Source organism: Mustela erminea, chromosome 9 (genome assembly GCF_009829155.1).
Source record: "Mustela erminea isolate mMusErm1 chromosome 9, mMusErm1.Pri, whole genome shotgun sequence".
Taxonomy (NCBI): Eukaryota; Metazoa; Chordata; class Mammalia; order Carnivora; family Mustelidae; genus Mustela; species Mustela erminea.
In genome coordinates this window covers 62,933,034-62,952,459 of record NC_045622.1, presented here as the reverse complement: position 1 = coordinate 62,952,459, position 19,426 = coordinate 62,933,034, and the positions used below count along the sequence as shown (strand labels likewise).

General features: G+C 44.8%; 1 protein-coding gene across 1 annotated transcript; it reads left to right on the top strand.

Moving 5' to 3' along the window:
• Positions 1 to 1,833: 1,833 nt before the first annotated feature.
• Positions 1,834 to 19,322, top strand: OVCH2 (ovochymase 2). Its single transcript, XM_032360185.1, has 16 exons — positions 1,834 to 1,921; positions 4,041 to 4,150; positions 6,038 to 6,129; positions 7,753 to 7,925; positions 8,288 to 8,383; positions 8,617 to 8,768; positions 9,233 to 9,422; positions 10,538 to 10,561; positions 12,624 to 12,714; positions 12,838 to 12,962; positions 13,665 to 13,805; positions 14,118 to 14,248; positions 16,677 to 16,770; positions 17,268 to 17,399; positions 18,819 to 18,899; positions 19,114 to 19,322. Exons 1-16 carry the CDS (start codon positions 1,834 to 1,836, stop codon positions 19,185 to 19,187), a joined length of 1,794 nt encoding a protein of 597 aa, XP_032216076.1. The 3' UTR covers positions 19,188 to 19,322.
• The last annotated feature ends 104 nt before the right edge of the window (positions 19,323 to 19,426 follow it).

The window sequence follows — 19,426 nt, the reverse complement described above, 5'->3', positions numbered from 1 at the left end:
TCCGGACCTGATACCATCTCCTTAAAGATAAAACTTTTAGCAGCAAGGGGTCAGAGTTTGGATTAAAAACTTTTAATGGCCAGGTTCACGTTGGGAAAGAGTCTTTTGCTAACACTGATAATTGTGATATGCGTTGAATATGCTGATACGAGAACTTAAATGTCTTCTGAACTGAAGGAAAAAGCAAGAGCCCATGACATTTCTGAGTGCGCCACTCTCATGGGCAAGGGAGATCTCATCATTTTTCATTTTAAAGTAAAATTTTTTTATTCTGTGATGCTAGAAATTGACAGGAGATTGAAAGCTTGAAAGGCTCTGAGGTTTAGAGGAGCCTCCATACCTACTTGGGGCTTATCAACCCTGGTGCCTCCCAGGCAAATCTAAGTCTTCCTTCAACTTTTACAGGAGTAGTACACAATGAACAACAAAATATAATGACTTAAAGCCAAGAAGGCCATATTCCTAGTAAAAGTGCCCTGGAAAGTCATTGATAAAATATAATAGGAACTGCAAGATCCCTTGTCAAAAAAAAAAAAAAAAGATGGAGATTTTGATTTTTGTTTAGACTTTGATTGATTACCTCTTATGGTATCAACCAGAAGTCCCCAAACCAATGGCCAAAATTTTCCAGCTTCTGGATTAAAGTATTTGTGAAAATGCTTGGAGGTTTGCATGTCCTTCCTTTTTTGTTCTGCATTTATTTTATTTGCATGCAATGTATTTCCTAAATATTTACTTATTTGTTTGAGAGAGAGAGTATGAGCAGGGGGAGGAGCAGAGGAAGAGAGAGTCCCAGACTCCCCCCTCTGTTTAGAGCCCATGGGGCTCAATCTCACGACCCCGTGATCCTGACCTGAGTCGAAAACCAAGAGTCAGATGCTTAACCCACTGTGCCACCAAGGTGCCCCTGCATGAGATGTATTTTTATCGACTTATCTTGTACAAGGGCAAAAGTTGTCACAAGGAAGGTAAAGGCTTTTGGTTTGACCTTTGCTCTTTGGGGCAGATAATTTGAAAAGTTGGCAGAAAAATCTCATGTTCCTCTGTGGGCATAGGCGGGATTGGTGAATCCACTCGTGTTTCTCCCACACTGACCATGTGCCAAGAACTCAGCCAAAGAAGGGAAAGACTTGCACATAATCAGAGCCACCTCCCTGTGCCATGTTGTCTACCAAGTATAGAGGTGAAGCGGATTTAGTGTTTGCCTTCTATAAATATAAAAAAAATGATGAGAAAATGTAGATTCACAAATGCCCCTACAGACAGTATCCTAAATGATTGTCTGTTAGCTTCATTTCCTGAGTGTGCTATCAAATTATCTTTCTTCTCCTCCCCTCTCCTTCTCTAACACATGGCTATAACCACCCATTTACAACTGGAAAACAAGAGAAACAAAAATGTTTTCCCATATTCTGATGGGTTGTTGGCAAACATGTAGCATAACCTTGTAAACAAGGACAACTTTGATATTCAGTCCTCTTGTAGACAGTGGTAATCTACATGCTAAGAAGCAAGTAATATTTGCAGATGAAACTTTAGACACCAACTACTTGGCTAGCCAATATACTTTGAGGGAGGAAACATATTGATGTGGGTGTAATGGGACATGTAATATTGCTCGATCAAGATTATGCTTCTGTGGTTGACTTCCCACATTTTGCAGAGATTTTTGCAAGAAACCACATTCAGAAACATCATATGGACATGGTTGAATGACTCAAGTCTTGGTTAATAAATAACTTTCTTTTAAATTGGCTTCTTACTGGTCTCACAGGTTTTCTATGTGGTTTTTTCTTTAGTCTAAAAGTTCCAGGAAAAACTCTGAGTCTCAAAATGCCTCTGAACAAGAATAAGCTGTTTTTACTACTTGGAATGCTCTGTTTGGAACAAGGTAAACCTGCAATTCTCCCTCTCCCCAGAGGTAAGTTCCAAATGAACTCTGTAACTACCTTCATCAGAAGGAATAACCTTTGTTGGCAACGGGCATCATTACTCTATTAAATGTGCCTTTGAGAAAACAGAAGCAGATATATTTGGGGGATCTATTTTTCATGTAATTATTTTGGACTTGTCTCCTGCAATCGGCATATGAAACTGCATAAAACATTCATGGAATGAACAACTTGCACAAATGGCATTGATCTGGAGAAAACTGGGGTTATTCACTCATTAGGACACATTACACAATCCTTTTGCATGAGCAAATTCTGGAAATCAACATGTATTTGAAAGCACTTGTAATCTTTTGGAAAATGATCTTACTGGGAAATATTAAGTATGTTTACTGTGGTGTATTATGAATGGTCTTTTTTTCCCCTCAAGTAACATAAGGTGAGAACAGTTCTTGACAGGCTTCTCCATAGTCGGAATTGTGTCAGCCCCAAGAACCATCCTGTTTTCTATTTTTGCTTCAATGAGTTTGGGAAATTGTAAGTTTTGTGTCTAATTTATTTATGATTCATTCAACTTAAACTGTTAGAAAATAAGCTTTTGATTCAATCAAAAGGGCCAGTGTCATATCCATCCTTTGCTGTTCATTAGCTGTGCTTTTCTTTTTTTTTTTTTTTAAGATTTTATTTATTTATTTGACAGAGATCACAAGCAGGTAGAGAGGCAGGCAGAGAGAGAGAGAGGAGGAAGCAGGCTCCCCGCTGAGCAGAGAGCCCGATGTGGGACTCGATCCCAGGACCCTGAGATCATGACCTGAGCCGAAGGCAGAGGCTTAACCCTCTGAGCCACCCAGGCGCCCCAGCTGTGCTTTTCTTCAACTCTTCATTTTCTCATCTGTAGTGCAGGGACAACAGTGCTTGATTCAGAGGCAGAGAAGGAGGATTAAATAAGAAGTTATTTGTAAGAGCTTTGTGTATTTTAACATATAAATCTAAATAGCTATGCTCTCCAGGATATGTTCTCCAAAAAAAAAAAAAAAAATCGTTCATCCTTCCAACTTTTCTAAGTGTCTACTATATGCTAGGAATTATCCCAAACCTTGGAAATACAGAGATGAATAAAACATAAGGTATTTTTTCCCCTTGTGTAGTATAGAGGCAGACAAACTACTCATTATCACAATGCTGCACGGCACACGCTATAAAAGCAGGGAGGAAGGAGCACTACACAGTACGGGAGAGAAACTTAACACAGCCTTGAGGAAATCAAGGAAGACTTCTCAGTTGAGGTGATGCCTAAGCCGAGGGATAAGGGATAAGGATAAGGATGAGGGATAACCCAGCTCACCTGCTAGCTGAGGAGTCAAAAAAACCACTGAGGTTAAATAAGTAAAGGCAACTGTTTCAGGGATAGAGTCCTCTCCACAAAAAGGAGAGGCCCGTTGCCTGGCCAAATACAGGCCTGGTGTGTGAGTCGAGACACAGTCTTCTCTCCACTCCACTGTTCTTGAGCAACCTGCCACTTTCTACTTCCACAGAGAATGAATATCTGACCGTGTGCCGGGTAGCATGGACCACAGCCTTAGACTCAGTCCCCTGGGTGGAGCAGAGAAGACGGACACACAGTCACAGTCCAAGGCGGAGTGTGGCATCACCTGCTTCACCAATTAACCAAGCAGCTTCTAGGCATCATGGACTGTTCTCGATATTTTGAATTTAGATATTTCTGGGATTAACTTCCTATCTCTGAGAAGCCCACAGTCTAGTTGGGTTGAAAGACACAGAAATAACCACAAAGGCACGTGATAAATGCCATAGAAGCACAGTGAGGAGTCCCTAAGGGGCCGGACAGCTCAGAAGCAAAGGGGCTACATTCCTGCTGACCCAGTGGAGATCTACCTCTGAGGCTCTTAATCTTTATATCGGAAAAGTAGAAAGACTTCGTGATATGCCTGTTCTCGGTCACAAAAGCCGAACAATCCCACGTTCTACAAATCACAGCAAATCCCATAGTTAACACAAAGCCGTGTTGTAATCTTTTCACATGCGTCACGTCCTGCAGGGTTTTTTTGTGTGCTCAGGGAAGTTTCCTGTATCCCTCAGTTCTAGGAGCTACCTAATCACTAAATTTTTGTCTTCTCTCATTCCCAGCTCCCACTTGTGGGCGGAGTTTGGTGAAGGCACAGCCTGGGAATTACCTTAGCATTTTCAGTCGCATTGTTGGGGGAAGCCAAGTAGAAAAGGGTTCCTACCCCTGGCAGGTGAGTCTCAGGGAACATTCTCTGGAGGGTAGTCTATGAGCTTTCTCAGGAATGGATGTCCCAGAAACACATGTTGCTCATTAGTATACTCCTTTCTGCCTAACTCATCAGCAGAGATCTCATGAGTGTTCCAGGATCCAAGTCTCTCATGATGTCCATCCGTTGAGTTCCAGAAAACGTATACTCAGGATAATTACATGCACTATTGACTTGCCACCCAAACTGGAAATGCCACCCCAAACTTTCAGCCCCTAAGACAAAAATCCCACTTCAATAAACTAAAAAACTCTTAAATTTACAATAAAAAAAATTCTCTGATTCAACAAATATAATAACCTCATTATAGTTAAAGATGACCAGGGAAGTCAAAGGTGTCATATCTATACAACTACTTTCTGTTTGGAGATTTATACCTGTACCATAGGACCTCTTAGGCAATCGTGAAGAATACTGCCTCCTTAGATATATCCTAATATATCCTAATAATACTGCCTCCTTAGCTGATATCCTAAGAATTTTCTCTCAATCTAACCTCCTGGTCTTCACATGTCATCAGAATGCCTTTGTGCATCTGTCTCTAGCTTATGGTGGTCCCATTTACTATCTTTGAAATTCTCCCAACTTTCTTTATCCTGAGAGCCACGTTGTTTTCTTGAGTCTTAATTTTGTGAGTAATAGCTCTTAACTTTTACTTTAAGGCAGTCCCATTAATTTTTGGTCAGTGGATATTTAGTAATGGATGGTTGATTGAATTTATGTTTAGTAGTTTGACTCAGTGGTTGAGTCATTGTCATTTGATTGACTGATGAATTAATTACTTGGTTGAAGAGTTAATTGATCAGTTGCTTATTTGGTCAACTGGTTGACTAATCAATTTAGAAGTTCATATTCAAGTTGGAGTCAGTAATTTTACTTACTTTTACTCTTTATTAAAATTTTTTCAATTGTTCATTGAATAATTTTTGGTCAAAAAGTGACAATTCTAATAAATGTCTTCTTCTCTAATTCTGACAATGAAATCGAAAGCATTTACTTGTACCTTGAAAGCATTTTAGAGTCAAATATAATGAACAGGATAAACCAGAGATAGAAAGTAATTAGTAGGGACACCTGGGTAGCTCAGTTGGTTGGGCGGCTGCCTTTGGCTCAGGCTGTGATCCCGGGGTCCTGGATTGAGGCCCATGTGGGCTCGCTGCTCAGTGGAGTGTCTGCTTCTCCCTCTCCCTCTGCCTGATACTCCTCCTGCTGTTCTCTCTCTCTCTCTCTCTCTCTCTCTCTGTGTCAAATAAATAAATAAAATCTTAAAAAAAAAAGTAAAAAAGCAATCAGTTGGTAGAAGCAGATTAAAAATAGGGTTGAAGCAGTGATAGAGGTCAAATAGTTAAGAGCTTGAGAAAATTATAGTTACTGACTATTTCTCTAAGAGGCTTCAAGGAATTGGAGCATGTGTGGAAAGATTTTCTCAGCCTTCTGCTGTTTTTCTCCTAAAACAGTTTTTCTGGACTCTGCTATATCTTATACTTTCCTTTCTTTCTCTTCATTCACAGAAATTGTTTATATTGCTAGCATAACAGTCTGGGTCAATAGTTTTATGAAAATAAATGAATACCAACAGTTTTTACTATCAACTGTATTAAACCCTTATAGCCAACCATCTCAAATTAACCACCTCTCCTACAGACCGGGGTTGGGAATGTTCTGGTTCCAACACTGCTCTTCCTTCTGAGCTGTCATGGGATGGGTTTTACTCCTTCACAGTCCACAATTTCTAATATTTGTAAGACATCTGGGTCTATTTTTCAGAATATGTTCAGTCTCCAAGTTTGGGGGGGTGGAGGGTGGTCCCAAGGCATTTACTTGCTCCCACTTAGGCTCTTTGCAATTCAGGTGTCCCTGAAACGAAGGCAGAAGCACATCTGTGGTGGGACCATCATCTCTGCACAGTGGGTGATCACCGCTGCTCACTGCGTTGCAAACAGGTAGGGAAGGCCTAGCCCATGGATAAATGCCAGACTACCCTCCTTCTCCTTTGCAGTCAGCAGCAATAACTCTATTAAAGCATGAAAATGTGTGATGTATACTTTAGCACAGGAACATAACAGAAATGCATAACACAAACAGGGCTCAGTGGCATGACCAAAGGATTCTCAACTCAGTAGAAAACATACTTTGTTTGCAGGAGTAGAATACTTTGTTTACTTAAATATGACTGGAAATAATTAAAGAATAATATCTAAGTGAAAACAAGTGTGACCAAGATACACTTGTGAAAATTTTCTCTTACATTTCGGTGAAAAAAAAAATCTTTCATTATACATCTTTTAAAAATTGAGAAAAGAACTGAATTCTACTCCTGAAACCAATATTATACTCTATGTTAGCTAACTAGAATTAAAATAAAAATTTGGAGAAAAAAAAAATGATAAAAGAAAACACAGGGAGGCCAGTAAAATGAGAAGTAGGCTCCCACATCTGCTTTCCTACTGGTCTTGCCTCACTGAGCTTCGATCTAACAACTTCCATCCTTTATCCAATTTCCTGTGTGCTCTAAACCTTCTACTGTTAGTGTTCTTGCTAGTCACTAGGCTGCAATCAAGGTCATGTCCCATATTTGCCCTCTTTCATCTCAAGGCTGCAAACATTCCCTGGGTATTTACTAGGTGCTAGACACTTTGGTGGGTACCAAAGATACAAAGGTAAGTAAGATGCTATTCCTGTCCCCCACAGGGAGTTAACAGTCCATAGAAGAGTCAGCTGATAATTTCACTGCAGTGTGCCAAGGGATTAGGCTAAGGAGATGCTGTGTATTAGGTTAGGCACCCAATGTAGCCAAGAGTCAGGGAAATATACCAACAGAAAAGGATACCCTTTCCAGTTCTGTATAAAATCATCACTTTGGGGAATGAAGGGTCGGTCCCCAAAGAGAGTAAACTCAAAAGTTCTTAATCCACCTCAACGCATCCTACCAAGTACCTTTCAGATAACTTTGCTACGGGATGAAGGGAAATAGAATGGTCTTTCCCATCTCACACCCCGTCTCTGAATTACAAAGGTGAAGGAGGTAAGGAGAAGATCCCTACCTCTCATAGTTTCAACCAGTCCCAAGCCTTGAGTGTGCATGATCTCTGACATATCAGAGTTATGAGGCCATTATGTTTTTCATAATATACATTAAGCATTAGATCTCTGACACTAAAGTAGCCTACGTAGGAGGGATCACAAATCATTCTCAGAGAATCACTGATACCGAGACCTGGCCAACCACCTAGGGTAGCTGAATAAAATCCATTATAGCTGAGTAACCCCTTAGTTACAATATATGTGCATTTTCAGACGTTTTATGGATAACACTGCAAAGTATTGGATTTATCATATTCTTGGTTCCATTTGAGGTCAATCTTGATTAGCTCCCCCCCCCCACTTAAATTGGGAACCTTCACATTTTTAGAAGTAGTGATGGAATCATTCTCACTTTCTCTGTTCAGCATCCTCACATCCACATTATCCATCCATGTCATTTTAAAGAGGCCAGATTGTCAACCATTACAAGAGTTCTCAGAGGCTAAATGAAATTTGTTCGTTTTACTGCTTCCTATTCATAGAAATAGTGCAACAACTTTGAATGTCACTGCTGGAGAATATGACTTGAGCCATATAGATCCAGGGGAGCAAACGCTCACCATCGAAACCATCATCATACACCCCTATTTCTCCATCAAGAAGCCAATGGACTATGATATTGCTCTTTTGAAGATGGATGGTGCCTTCCATTTCGGTAAACATTTGAGGCTCACTGTGTATCATCTATCCCATGTTCTCTATAACTTCTGCTCCATAGCACATTCCCTACAACATATGTTACGTAACGTTATGTCCAACAGTTCTGGGCTATGTACTGCAAGACGGATTTGGGGTGGAGGGTCCCCTGTGTGAAATCCTTTTTGTTTGTGGCCTCAGATATAGGATTATGTGGAGTCAGGACAGAGTCTTTCTTTGTCTGATAAGTGACCCCTGGAGGCACAGATAACACAACTCTCACGAGATCGTCGGGGAACCACCTAGATGTCAATTGGTGAATGACTTAGGGTTCCCTGTGCTTCGTGGATGTGACAAGCCCTGCCTGCTCTTTCTCTTCAGGCCAGTTTGTGGGGCCCATGTGTCTTCCAGAGCCAAAGGAACGATTTGAGGCTGGATTTATTTGTACAACTGCAGGCTGGGGCCGCTCGGCTGAAGGTAAGCACTTCTATGCCACTTCTCTTAATCAGATGTTAGAACTTTCTGGTGGGTAATCAGAAAATACAGTTTTCATCTATTTTCTAAACAACAATTGTGTAAACATTTTAAAAGAGTGTATCCACTGTCCTTAGAATTTCAGGTCTTTCCAAAAGATACAAACCTGTGTGGGCATCTTCAACTCAGGAAGGGCGAGGGTGCCTTGCTGGTCCTCTCCCCTCTGTGTTTTCTAGATGGCGTTCTCTCGAAAGTCTTACAGGAAGTCAACCTGCCTATTTTGACCCAGGACGAGTGTATGGCAGCTCTGTTAACCCTAAAGAAACCTTTCAGTGGGCGCACCTTTCTGTGCACAGGTTTCCCAGATGGTGGAGGAGATGCCTGTCAGGTAGGTGGGAGTGGAAATGTCCCAGGAAGGGCTTCCCTCAGCTTTGTCATCAGGGGACAGGCTAAAAGAAGGCTGTAAGTAAGACTGGACTCTAGAAAGAAGGGTCAGGAGTGACAAGGGAAGTCAAGTCAAAATAAGGAACAGTTTATACAATCTGTTTTTACCAGGGAATGTGGACTCAGAGGAGGTCTTCTATTTTTTCCAAAAGACCAGATAACAAGAGATAATGCCAACAGTGAGCTTAGAGTTCTGTATCCCTGAAGGCTGGCTGGCTTTTTCCCTTTTAGAGGTTCAAGGGATATTTGAGGATTTAATGTGAATTGTGCTGGGCTATTCTCCTGGGCCCCTGAGTCCTAATCATTAGAAGTGAAGAGGTGTCATTGATCCTCATCTAGCATCTTTGTGGGGGAAAGAGTGAGCGCAGACCGGACAGTGATGGTAAGAGAGGCTTTTCCCCCTTCCAGGGAGATTCAGGAGGTTCCCTCATGTGCCGGAACAAGGAGGGGACTTGGACTCTGGCCGGTGTGACTTCCTGGGGTTTAGGCTGTGGCCGTGGCTGGAGAAACAACATGAGGAAAGATGAACAAGGATCCCCTGGGATCTTCACAGATCTTAGAAAAGTGCTTCCCTGGATCCACAAACACATCCGAACGGGTAATAACGCCAGCACACGAGGTCGGGAAGCCAGGGCCGGCGAGAAGGTCAGCCGACCGGGCACGTCAGGACCCCTGAGCAGACAGGCCCTGCTTCTGTGTTTAGTGCGGCGTGTAAGAACTGTGACGTTTCCAAGATTTAAAACGGTAGAATATGGTATGTAGTGTAGCAGACACTTATTCAAAGAAACATGGTTCCGTCCATCCTAGGCTTTGTCAAATTTACCTTTAGTTGAAACTATCAGTTGGTAATGTGTTTTCCATCACTTCTCAACTGTGCTAGCAAGATTTAGTAAGTTATGAATCAGTGGAAATTCTGGCGTCCCAGAGGACAATGGAGACATTTTTCGTTGTCACCATGGAGGGGAGGGGCGCCGCTGGCATCTGATGGGTAGGAGCTAGGGCTGTTGCTAAGCGTCCACAACACACAGGATGGCATCTCATGACAGAGAATGATCCAGCCCAAAATGTGAGCAATGCCGTGGTTGAGAAGGCCTGGCACAGATCTGTGTTGCGTGAGTCTGAAAAGGTCAGGGTCTGTATACACCCTTCTACTAGACTGACCAGGGAGTGAACTGAAACATCCTTTCTGCCTCCAAAGCCAACTTCATTGTTTTCTAACTGGTAGCTTTCAGCGTCAATAGGCCTTCTATTCTGTCCCAAAGGGGTTAATGCAAATTCATTCAATAAGAACTTGGGTCTGTTTTCAAGGGTATGGTCCCATGGCGGGCTTCCAAGCCCTCCAGTTGTAGGTCCACCAGCAACTCTCTCGTGGTTGTGGGTCATTTATTTCCATCTCCAGCCTCCCTTCTCATGAACGAGGAGAGAAGTAGGTCGGAGAACCTCTTTCTCCGTATAACCTCCAAGCTAATCACGGCCTGTTTTTTTAATCAGTCCACTTAATAAACAGAGCGAAATTTCATTAAAACACCAAGGCCACTGTCCTGCTTTGTCAATTCACCCCTTCTGTTTTTTTCCGCAGACTAGATTTTCTTCAGTTGCATATTGACTTTAAAATGTCTGTACTTTGAAGCCAGGTATTTTGATAACTTCTTGAAATGCTGTGCAGGATACCACACACAGACCCTGACCAGCATCTCTCTTTTTCGTCCCTAGGGAAGCGGAGAAAGAGCTCCAGAGGTGGGTATCACTCACAGCCTGCTCCACGAGGAGCAGGAGGTAATACCTAGTATTTCTGAATATAGGCTCCCTTTATAATCAAAAGTCTTTGCTAGAGCTCTCTCTGCTAACTGGGTATAAAGCTACCCACACTTGGGGCACCCACAGCCATTCCCTGCCAGTTGGAGCAGGCCATCGCCCAGAAGGAGCCTTGATTCCCTCCCATTTCACTTCTTGAGAGCTGCATCTCAACTCAGCAAACGTTTGCCAAATCCTAGCTTTGCGTCAGGGACTCTGGGGCAGGGAAGTGAGGTGGTGCAGATGTGCCCAGTGAGCTACACGCCTTACCCGGAAGTGTCCACAAGGATACAGGAGAGTCTCCCCCAGGGTTACGTGGCAAGTCTGCAATGAATGCTCTGTAACTTTGGGAAGGCCCCTTCCTACCTCTGGACCTCAGTTTCCTCATCCATCAAGAGAAGACTCTGGACCAGTGTCTCTAAGGCAGCTTTAGCTCAAATCTTCAGTGGCTCTGTGAGTCTGTGGAACCATCTACAAAGAACCATGGAGGCGGAAGTACCCCGAGAACTAGAGGAATGAGTGGCTGGGGATAAAAGCCAGAGGTGGCTTTGGAGCACAAACACCTTTTAGGCTAAATCATACACATGCAAACAAAACAAAACAAAACACCCCACAAAGAACAAGTAGAATATTGTTAGGTGGAAACAGGATACACATAAAGAAAAATATTGCAGCTCAAGGAATCATCTTTGTGGAAAGACGATACAAAAGGATGAAGATATGCATATGCAGTGGGTAAAAGACACCAGTGCCTCAGTCAGAGCAGCTGAAGTGGGGGTGTGTCTGATGGGGTTCCATGAGGGAGATCTGAAAATAAATTGAGACCAAGTGGTGGAAACTTTTGATGCCTGTCAAAAAAGTCTGCATTTACTCAGCAATAGGAAGTTGATGGATTAGAGAACTAGATCAGGGCAATACTCGGTGGTATAAGAACAGCGGGTAGGGGGCAGGCTGGCTGCGCCTTCTGAGATTACACAGGAGTGCCAGAGACCTAGGGCAAGGGCCAGAGGATGAAAGGATGGGAACAGAAACAAGAGGAAGGGGAACCTGGTAGTCACTTTATTGAAGGGTGAGGAGGGACAGCGAGGAACCAAGGATGGTACCAAAGTTTCAAGCATGAGGGATAAAGCAAAGGGCTTATCAAAGTAATATATTCAGGGATGCCTAGGTGGCTCAGTGGGTTAAAGCCTCTGCCTTTGGCGCAGGTCATAATCCCAGGGTTCTAGGATGGAGCTCCACATCGGGTTCTCTGCTCAGCAGGGAGCCTGCTTCCTTCTCTCTCTCTGCCTGGCTCTCTGCTTACTTGTGATCTCTGTCTGTCAAATAAATAAATAAAATCTTAAAAAAAAGAAAGAAAGAAAGGTAATCTAATCAGGAGGCACTTGGGCAGTGCAGCTGGTTGAGCATCGACTCTTGATTTCAGGTCAGGAGGTGATCTCAGAGTTGGAATCCACTTAAGTTTCTCTCTTTCCCTCTGCTCCTCCTCCTGCTCACACACACTGTCTCTCTAAAATTTAAAAAAAAAACACACAAAACACAAGCCTCTTTTTTTTTTTTAAAGTAATCTAATCAAAAGAGGAAGCAGTTTTGCAGATCATTTGTAGCAAGTTAAGGGGATATCTAGGAGATGGTTGAAAAACCACATCTGAAGCTCAGGAAAGTAGAATAATGCTTGAAACTCAGGGTAGGAATGAGACCCATCAAGAGGGCTTGTGTAGAGAGAGATGAGAGCAAAGGAAAGAACCTGGGAAATGAAATACATGTATGTATAGAATCGAGTTATGATGCCAGAGAAAGAAGAGTGAAGGAGAAGAAATCATCGAATCTGAAGGTTAAGCAGGATATAAAAAGACCAGAGGAATAAGGCATGGCAGAAGCCACGGCCAGGAAAGATTTCACAAAAGAGGAAGCATGCATATCGAAGAACCAGGCGGTGCCAGTGTCTGCCGGGTTCTGGAAGGCTAGCCCCCACTGCCACCCTGCTTCTCACAGCTCTCTCTCCCAGCCCCATGCAGCGAGCAGGGTCGTGTGCTCCGTGAGTCTGAGGGCGAGCTGCACTTCCCGGAAAGCCCCTTCCTGTATTATGAGAGCCAGCAGTAAGTAGCCCCCTGCCATCCCTCCCCCAACCGCCGCCTCCAGTCTGACTGTGCCCAGTCTGTCTATGACCATGACAGCCACTTTCTGTCTAGAAATGACACTCTTCACGGATCTGCCTGCAGACGGTGTGTCTGGACCCTGCTGGCCCCAGAGAAAATGCATGTGCTGCTCGGTGTTTCCCACTTGGATGCAGAGTCTTGTCACCATAGTTACCTCTCCATCTCTTCCACAGATGACAGACTTATGGGTGAGCAGATTTTCGCATTAAAATGGACGTTTGTGCTGGGAGGGCTTCATGGGACATGAATGCTGTACGTCTGGCCCTGAGGCATTTCTAAACACTGTGCAGCCTGTCTCCAAGTCTGAGACTCAGGATGGACAGTGGAAAGGAACTGAAGCTGAGACATTTAGTTCGCTGCATCTGCTTTCCGGGGAACTGAACTTCCTAGATTCATGTGCCAGGCCTGGAGCCCCTCAGGCTAAAATACAGACACATCACAGGGAGAATGTTGCTTTCCTAGGCATGCAAATGACCTGGACTGCATCGTCCAGCTAAGAAGGAAAACACCAATGGGAAACCATGCGTAGGCAAATGTCACTAAGGCAAGAAACAGAGATGGAGGAGTTCTCTGTGGTTCCTGACGGGAGGGGATTTTGCCCCCCAGGAGATACTTGGCAATGTCTCACAGTGTTTCTGGTCATCATAACTAGACGGAGTATTACTGGCATCTGGCGAGCAGAGACCAGGGATGCTGTAAAACCTCCCATAATGCACAACACAGTCTGAACACCAAGAATGTTCTGGTTCAAGGACGTCGGTGGTACCAAGGTTGAGAAACCCTGGCTTAGACAATCCAGTCCTACCATGACAAGTCTAGGTCTCCTTGAGCCCCCTGACGGGTAATGTTTCCTAGACTCTGAACCAAGACTCTCGCTTCTTGTGTTGCAGGCAAGTTCTGTGGGAAGAGCCTCGCTTCGTCCGTTCTTGTCGGCTCCAACTCCCTACGGCTGAATTTCATCTCTGATGCCACAGATCAGGCAGCTGGGTTTAACCTCACCTATAAGGCTCTGAAACCAAACTACCTGCCTGGTAAGACCACTTACTTTTATCCCACACTATCCAGGCCATCTAGAGAAGTCTGAGGCCCTGTAGGAACTGGGAGCGGGGACCCCGAGGCCGGGGAGAGCTCCTTCCACAGTCCTGCTAACTCATGTTTGTCGCACATCAGCTGAGAAGGCTGAATGAGTCCTGGAAAGTCAGTCACAGACATCTTCCTTCATGCTGGCTCCCCCTGAGAGGATCAGCGCCTGTATCATTTTGTGGGAGACAGGAGGGAGCATGGAGAGGATTCCTCTTTGCTTGAGTCATGCCGTCGTTGGGACGTTTCCCCTTGTGTTTCAGATTCAGGTTGCAGTTCCTTTACTGTCCTTTTTGAAGAAGGCCTCATACAGAGTCTCCACTATCCTGAAGACTATAGTGACATGGCCAGCTGTAACTGGGTTTTTCAAGCCCCCAAACGCTACCTAATTAAGGTACTGACTCTGGTTACCCTTGACTTTGCTCTGATATCCCCACAGAAATCATGAGAGATTAGGTTTGTTGTGTTTGTGCGTGTTTTTGTGGGTTGCGTGTTTTGTTTTTTTTTAAGATTTTATTTATTTATTTGAGAGAGATTTATTGAGAGAGATCACAAGTAGGCAGAGAGGCAGGCAGAGAGAGAGGAGGAAGCAGGCTCCCTGCGGAGCAGAGAGCCCGATGCGGGGCTCGATCCCAGGACTCCGAGTTCATGACCCGAGCCGAAGGCAGCGGCCTAACCCGCTGAGCCACCCAGGCGCCCCGCGTGTGTGTTTTTTAAATCGGGTTTATTCACTGCTATATCCCTGGTCCCTGCCATACAAGGCTCTCTATTACAGGCATTGAATACAGACCAGCCCATTCTCCCTGTAACTACCCACATTTACCACTGGATGGCAATAGCGTGCTTTACTTTCCGTTGGTGGGCGTCTTTCATCTGTACCCGGTAACAGGTTTAATCAGTTTCTAGTCTCTTCTAGAAACAAGCATTTCTTCTTTATTCAGTAAACTGCTAACAAAACGCTTTGTAAGTAATGGCTATCAAAAGCCAATGATAATAAAGCCCCAAACATCAAGCTTTCCATGCAAAGGGAACAGAGCAAGCACGGAGGAGCCAGGGTAGACCAGGTTGAGGGATAGGCCGGTGTCAGAGGGGCCGTAGAAGAGGGGCCATAGAAGGTGAGGCTGAGCTCCAAGAACAGAGAGTTTTCAATGTCATGAGGCAGAGTTTACTCTGCATTTGCTTAGTAGCGTTTGTGGCTACGTGGTTGTTCATTAAGCACCGGCGGGCCATTGGCAGAGATGACGCCACCTGGTGCTTGAAGGTAAGACTGCAATCAGGATGAGGCTAGACATAGACATTGATTGAGAATTCTTTCTCTTAAAATGATCATTGAAAGCATGAGAGGGTATGAAGGAGAGAAAAAGTAGAAAATAAAGGGGGAGGATCAAGGATGGGCAAGACCTCTAGTTTCTCATATATTTAAAAGGCAAACAGAATCCTGAGGCTCAGGAGCAGGTGTGGAGTTAGGACAGTCCAGAGAATGGAGGCTTTCATTTAGAACACCAAACAAGCAAACATGCAGAGGTGTGGGCCAGAGTTTGGATTCGCCACAGAAAGTGAGTTTAAAGAGGAAGACTCCGCATTTGAACATTTACTGAGCAGCAGCTCATCCCCAGAAAAAAGGTAAAATACTTGGGTTGACAGTTGAGCAATGGACTGCAGGTGGGAGAGGAAGCACCTGGAACAGCCAGTCTGATGTTCAGAGCAGGTTTTACTGATGAGTAGGAGAAGACACAGAGGAAAGAAACGTGTAGATCTCCTCTTCCTCAAAGCTTCTGGAACCCAAACCGTCAAAACAGAATATTTCAGGAGGAAGCAGAATTAAGGGAAGCTTTGTGGTAAGTGATGGAGCAAAGAAGTTGAACTATGAGTGGATTTCTGTAAGGAGGAAGAAGACAAAATTTCATTGAAAATCTGAACGTGTCAGAGCTAGAAGGGATTCAAGACCACCCATTCGATCCGTGTGTACTGATCAGTGAAGTGATGCTGTCACCCCTGCAGTCGTCCTGCAGGACCCCTCCAAGAGGAACTGGTAAATTAGGACTACAAGTAATAACTATGTACATACCATTTGACTCGAGAGAAAAAGGCCCATTTTCAGAAAGCATCGCAGTAAGGATTTCAAAATGCTTGAATGAACCCTGTTTCTGACCCTTTCCTTCCCGTTTGCCCGCATTCACCACTAGTGACCGTTTACCTCCACCTTGTCCCCTCCATGCAGCCCTCTGTGTCTCTTGTCAAGTGTTCAAGCTCCATTGAATCCCCAGCATCTGTGGGGCATCAGTCCTATCTCCCACTGCTCCTCCCTTCAGTCAACTGAAGGCCTCAGATGCTAGCAAATTGTTCAGATTGTTCTTTACTGTTTGTTTGCTCCTCGTAGGAGGGGGCTAGGGAGCTCAAATATTTATGCTCCCCCCCTCTATATATATATATAATTTTTTTTTTTTTGAGATAGAGTATACAAGAGGGGGTAGGGTCAGAGGGAGAAGCAGATTCCTCACTGAGCAGGGAGCCTGACATGGGACTTAATCCCAGGACTCCTGGATCATGACCTGAGCCAAAGGCAGCCGCTCAGCCAACCGAGCCACTCAGATGTCCTTTTCCCCCACCCTTGTGTTGGCCTGGCCCGTATTTGGTAGCTGAGACGTGCCTGGAGTGGAGCAGTCTGTAGTATAGACTATTTTCCTAAGTAATTTAACCTACTAATGAACGCCCCCATTCCCGTCCCAAAGCAAGCTGAGCAATCCAAATTTCTCTGCTTACCCGAAATCAGGTCGTTCACTCATATAATTTGCTCTGGATGTAACACGGAGTCTTGTCAGCTTTCCTTTCAGAGTCTGGAAGTAGAGGAAAGCGGGGACTGCACTTCGGACTACGTGACCGTGCACAGGGATGTGGAAGGGCAGGAGGAAATAGGTGTGTGCCCCCTGGAGCCGAGGCTCCCCCGGTTGGCATTTTGGACCGGTTTGCATTTGAGCAAATCCTTTTGGGGAATAAAAAGGATGTGGCTTCCGCTTCTTTCATTGCCCTGTGTCCCCTCCCTGCTTCCCTGGGCGTTCATGACCCCTCCCCTTTCTCCCAGGTCAGGGCCGGAAGAGCAGGAGGGAGGACCAGAGAGGCCTCTAGGGGTCAGCAGGGGCAAGTGCCACTGAACTAAGCCCTGTGGCTCAAACCGGTTCCCTTGGTGGCATTTCTAGCGGACGTGTGTGGGAGACCACAGAACGGAGGCATTGCTGGACTTGAATACCTATTAAAAAGAAGAAAACTGCCCTTCTATTTTGAAAACGAATTGGGACACCCACCAAAAAAGTTATTTCTCAACAATTACCTAAAGGACAACCTTTTTTTCTCTCCTATGCCATGTCTGTCCGCTGGGCCCTTGACCGCGCCTTGCCTGGTCTGGGCTTTTCCAGCTCGGTTGTGCGGCTTTGTTGCCCCTGACCCCGTGCTGAGCTCCTCTGGGGTAATGCTCATCAGCTTCCAGTCAGATGAAAATGTGACCTTCAGAGGTTTTCAGGCTACAGTGTCTTTCATCCCTGAAACAGGTAAGAAGACTGAGACATCAGTGCTTGGTTCCCAATTCCCATCCTCATAATGTGGTAGGAAAGGGCAGCCTCTGTGGCCAGGAGTGGATACAGCAGGTTCTGGTTATTTTCAGGAGCTCAGCTCTATAAAGTCACCGGGAATCGCAGATTAGTACTACTGAACCACGGCTCTGAGCGGAAGTACGGGGTTAAGTTCCTGGGAGGCTCTGGTTTTATGGGTGTTTCTGTTTGAAGTCATCTTCTTCATTATGTCTCCTTGATTGATTCACACTGAACTCACAGCTAGGATCCCTATAGCTCAGCCCGAACAAACCTGGTCTATCCGGCATATTTTCTCCACAAAGCACATCGCGGCCTCCTTGCACTCACGAACACCAGATGGCACCTCAGACCTGTGTTACATTTAGGGCCATTTCAAACCACAAAATCACCAACAAAAAGCACAGAAAGGCAAAAACGAACAAACAAACAACCCCCCATGGCACTCAAAAGACCACAGAAAGGACACTTGCTTATAGGATAAGAGCTAAACAAAGAAGGCGGAGCATTGCCTCGTTTGACCTCCCCTGGGGACATGTGCTTCAGGAGACTCAAATTTTCCACTGCTCTGCGTACATCATCGAATGATCATGAAAACACCAGTCCTTCTGAGTTAGAAGTAAACGTTACCCAGTGGGTGAATTTGCAAATGTGGAATCCATGACGAACGAGAACCGACACTATGTCTGAATCATGGCCTGTCATTAGGTGTGTGATCTGAGAGTCACCTGAGACTCATTTTCTCCGCGTTACCCTGGGAGAAGAATACACGCCTTGTTAGAATATAGGGAGGATTAATCAGATCAGGTATGCGTGGCCACGAGCAAGTGTGTGACACATGACAGAGGCCTGGAAATGTGAAATGTCTTCACCAACCCCCAGTCCCTAGGCACATGGATGACACAACTCCCCTCCAGGTCCTCACATCCATGAGCATTCCACCCAAATCCTACAGAGCCAGGTGTCCGTCCCCAAGTTGTTCATTCTTGTTAGACAAGCAGCTGCTTCTGGCAAATTCAGGTTACAGTTAAAATACTGCACTTTTGGGGCTCCTGGGTGGCTCAGTGGGTTAAAACCTCTGCCTTCAGCTCAGGTCATGATCCCAGGATCCTGGGATGGAGCCCTGCATTGGGCTTTCTGCTCAGCAGGGAACCTGTTTCCTCCCCCTCTCTCTCTGCCTGCCTCTCTGCCTGCTTGAGATCTCTGTCTGTCAAATAAATAAATAAAATATTTTTTAAAAAATTCTGCACTTTTCAGTGAAAATACCCATAGTCCAGCAGACTGAGATGCCCTAGAACTCTAACAATGATAATTTTCTGGTAAGTCCCAAACGCTAGCCCTGTGTGCATGATCTGAGCAACTGTGTATGCTTACACTCAGATTTAAACATCTCCATCTCAGAGGACCAGTCGATGTTTTTGGAGACATGGAATGTACTACCTAAAGACCACAGTGCTTCTGGTAAGCTGTTTTGGGGAATGTGACTAAGAAATACCCACAGAGCCTATTAGCCAGGGTTCAACCCGAGAATCCCAAAAAGATATGTTGGAATCCTAACCTCCAGTACCCCAGAATGTGACTTTATTTGGAGCAAAAGTCTTTACTGAGGTAGTCAAGTTAAGATGGAGTCCTTAGTGTGGACCTTAACCCAATACGACTGCTGTCCTTATAAAAGGGGAAACTTGGATGTGGAGAGAGACACCCACACAGAGAGAACGTCAAATGAATAGGAAGGTGGAGACTGGGTGACACATCGTCTACAAGACAAGGAGCACCAGTGGTCACCAGCAAACCACCGGAAGCTGGGGGAGAGGCACCATCACCAGCCTCAGAAGGAACCAATCCTTACAACACTTCGATCTCAGACCAACAGCCTTCAGAACATGACCCAATAAATGTCTGTTCTTCTAAACCATCTGGTGTGTGATACTTGGTTACAGCAGGGCTAGCAAGCCAATGCACCAGAAACTGACTAATATGGCTGAATG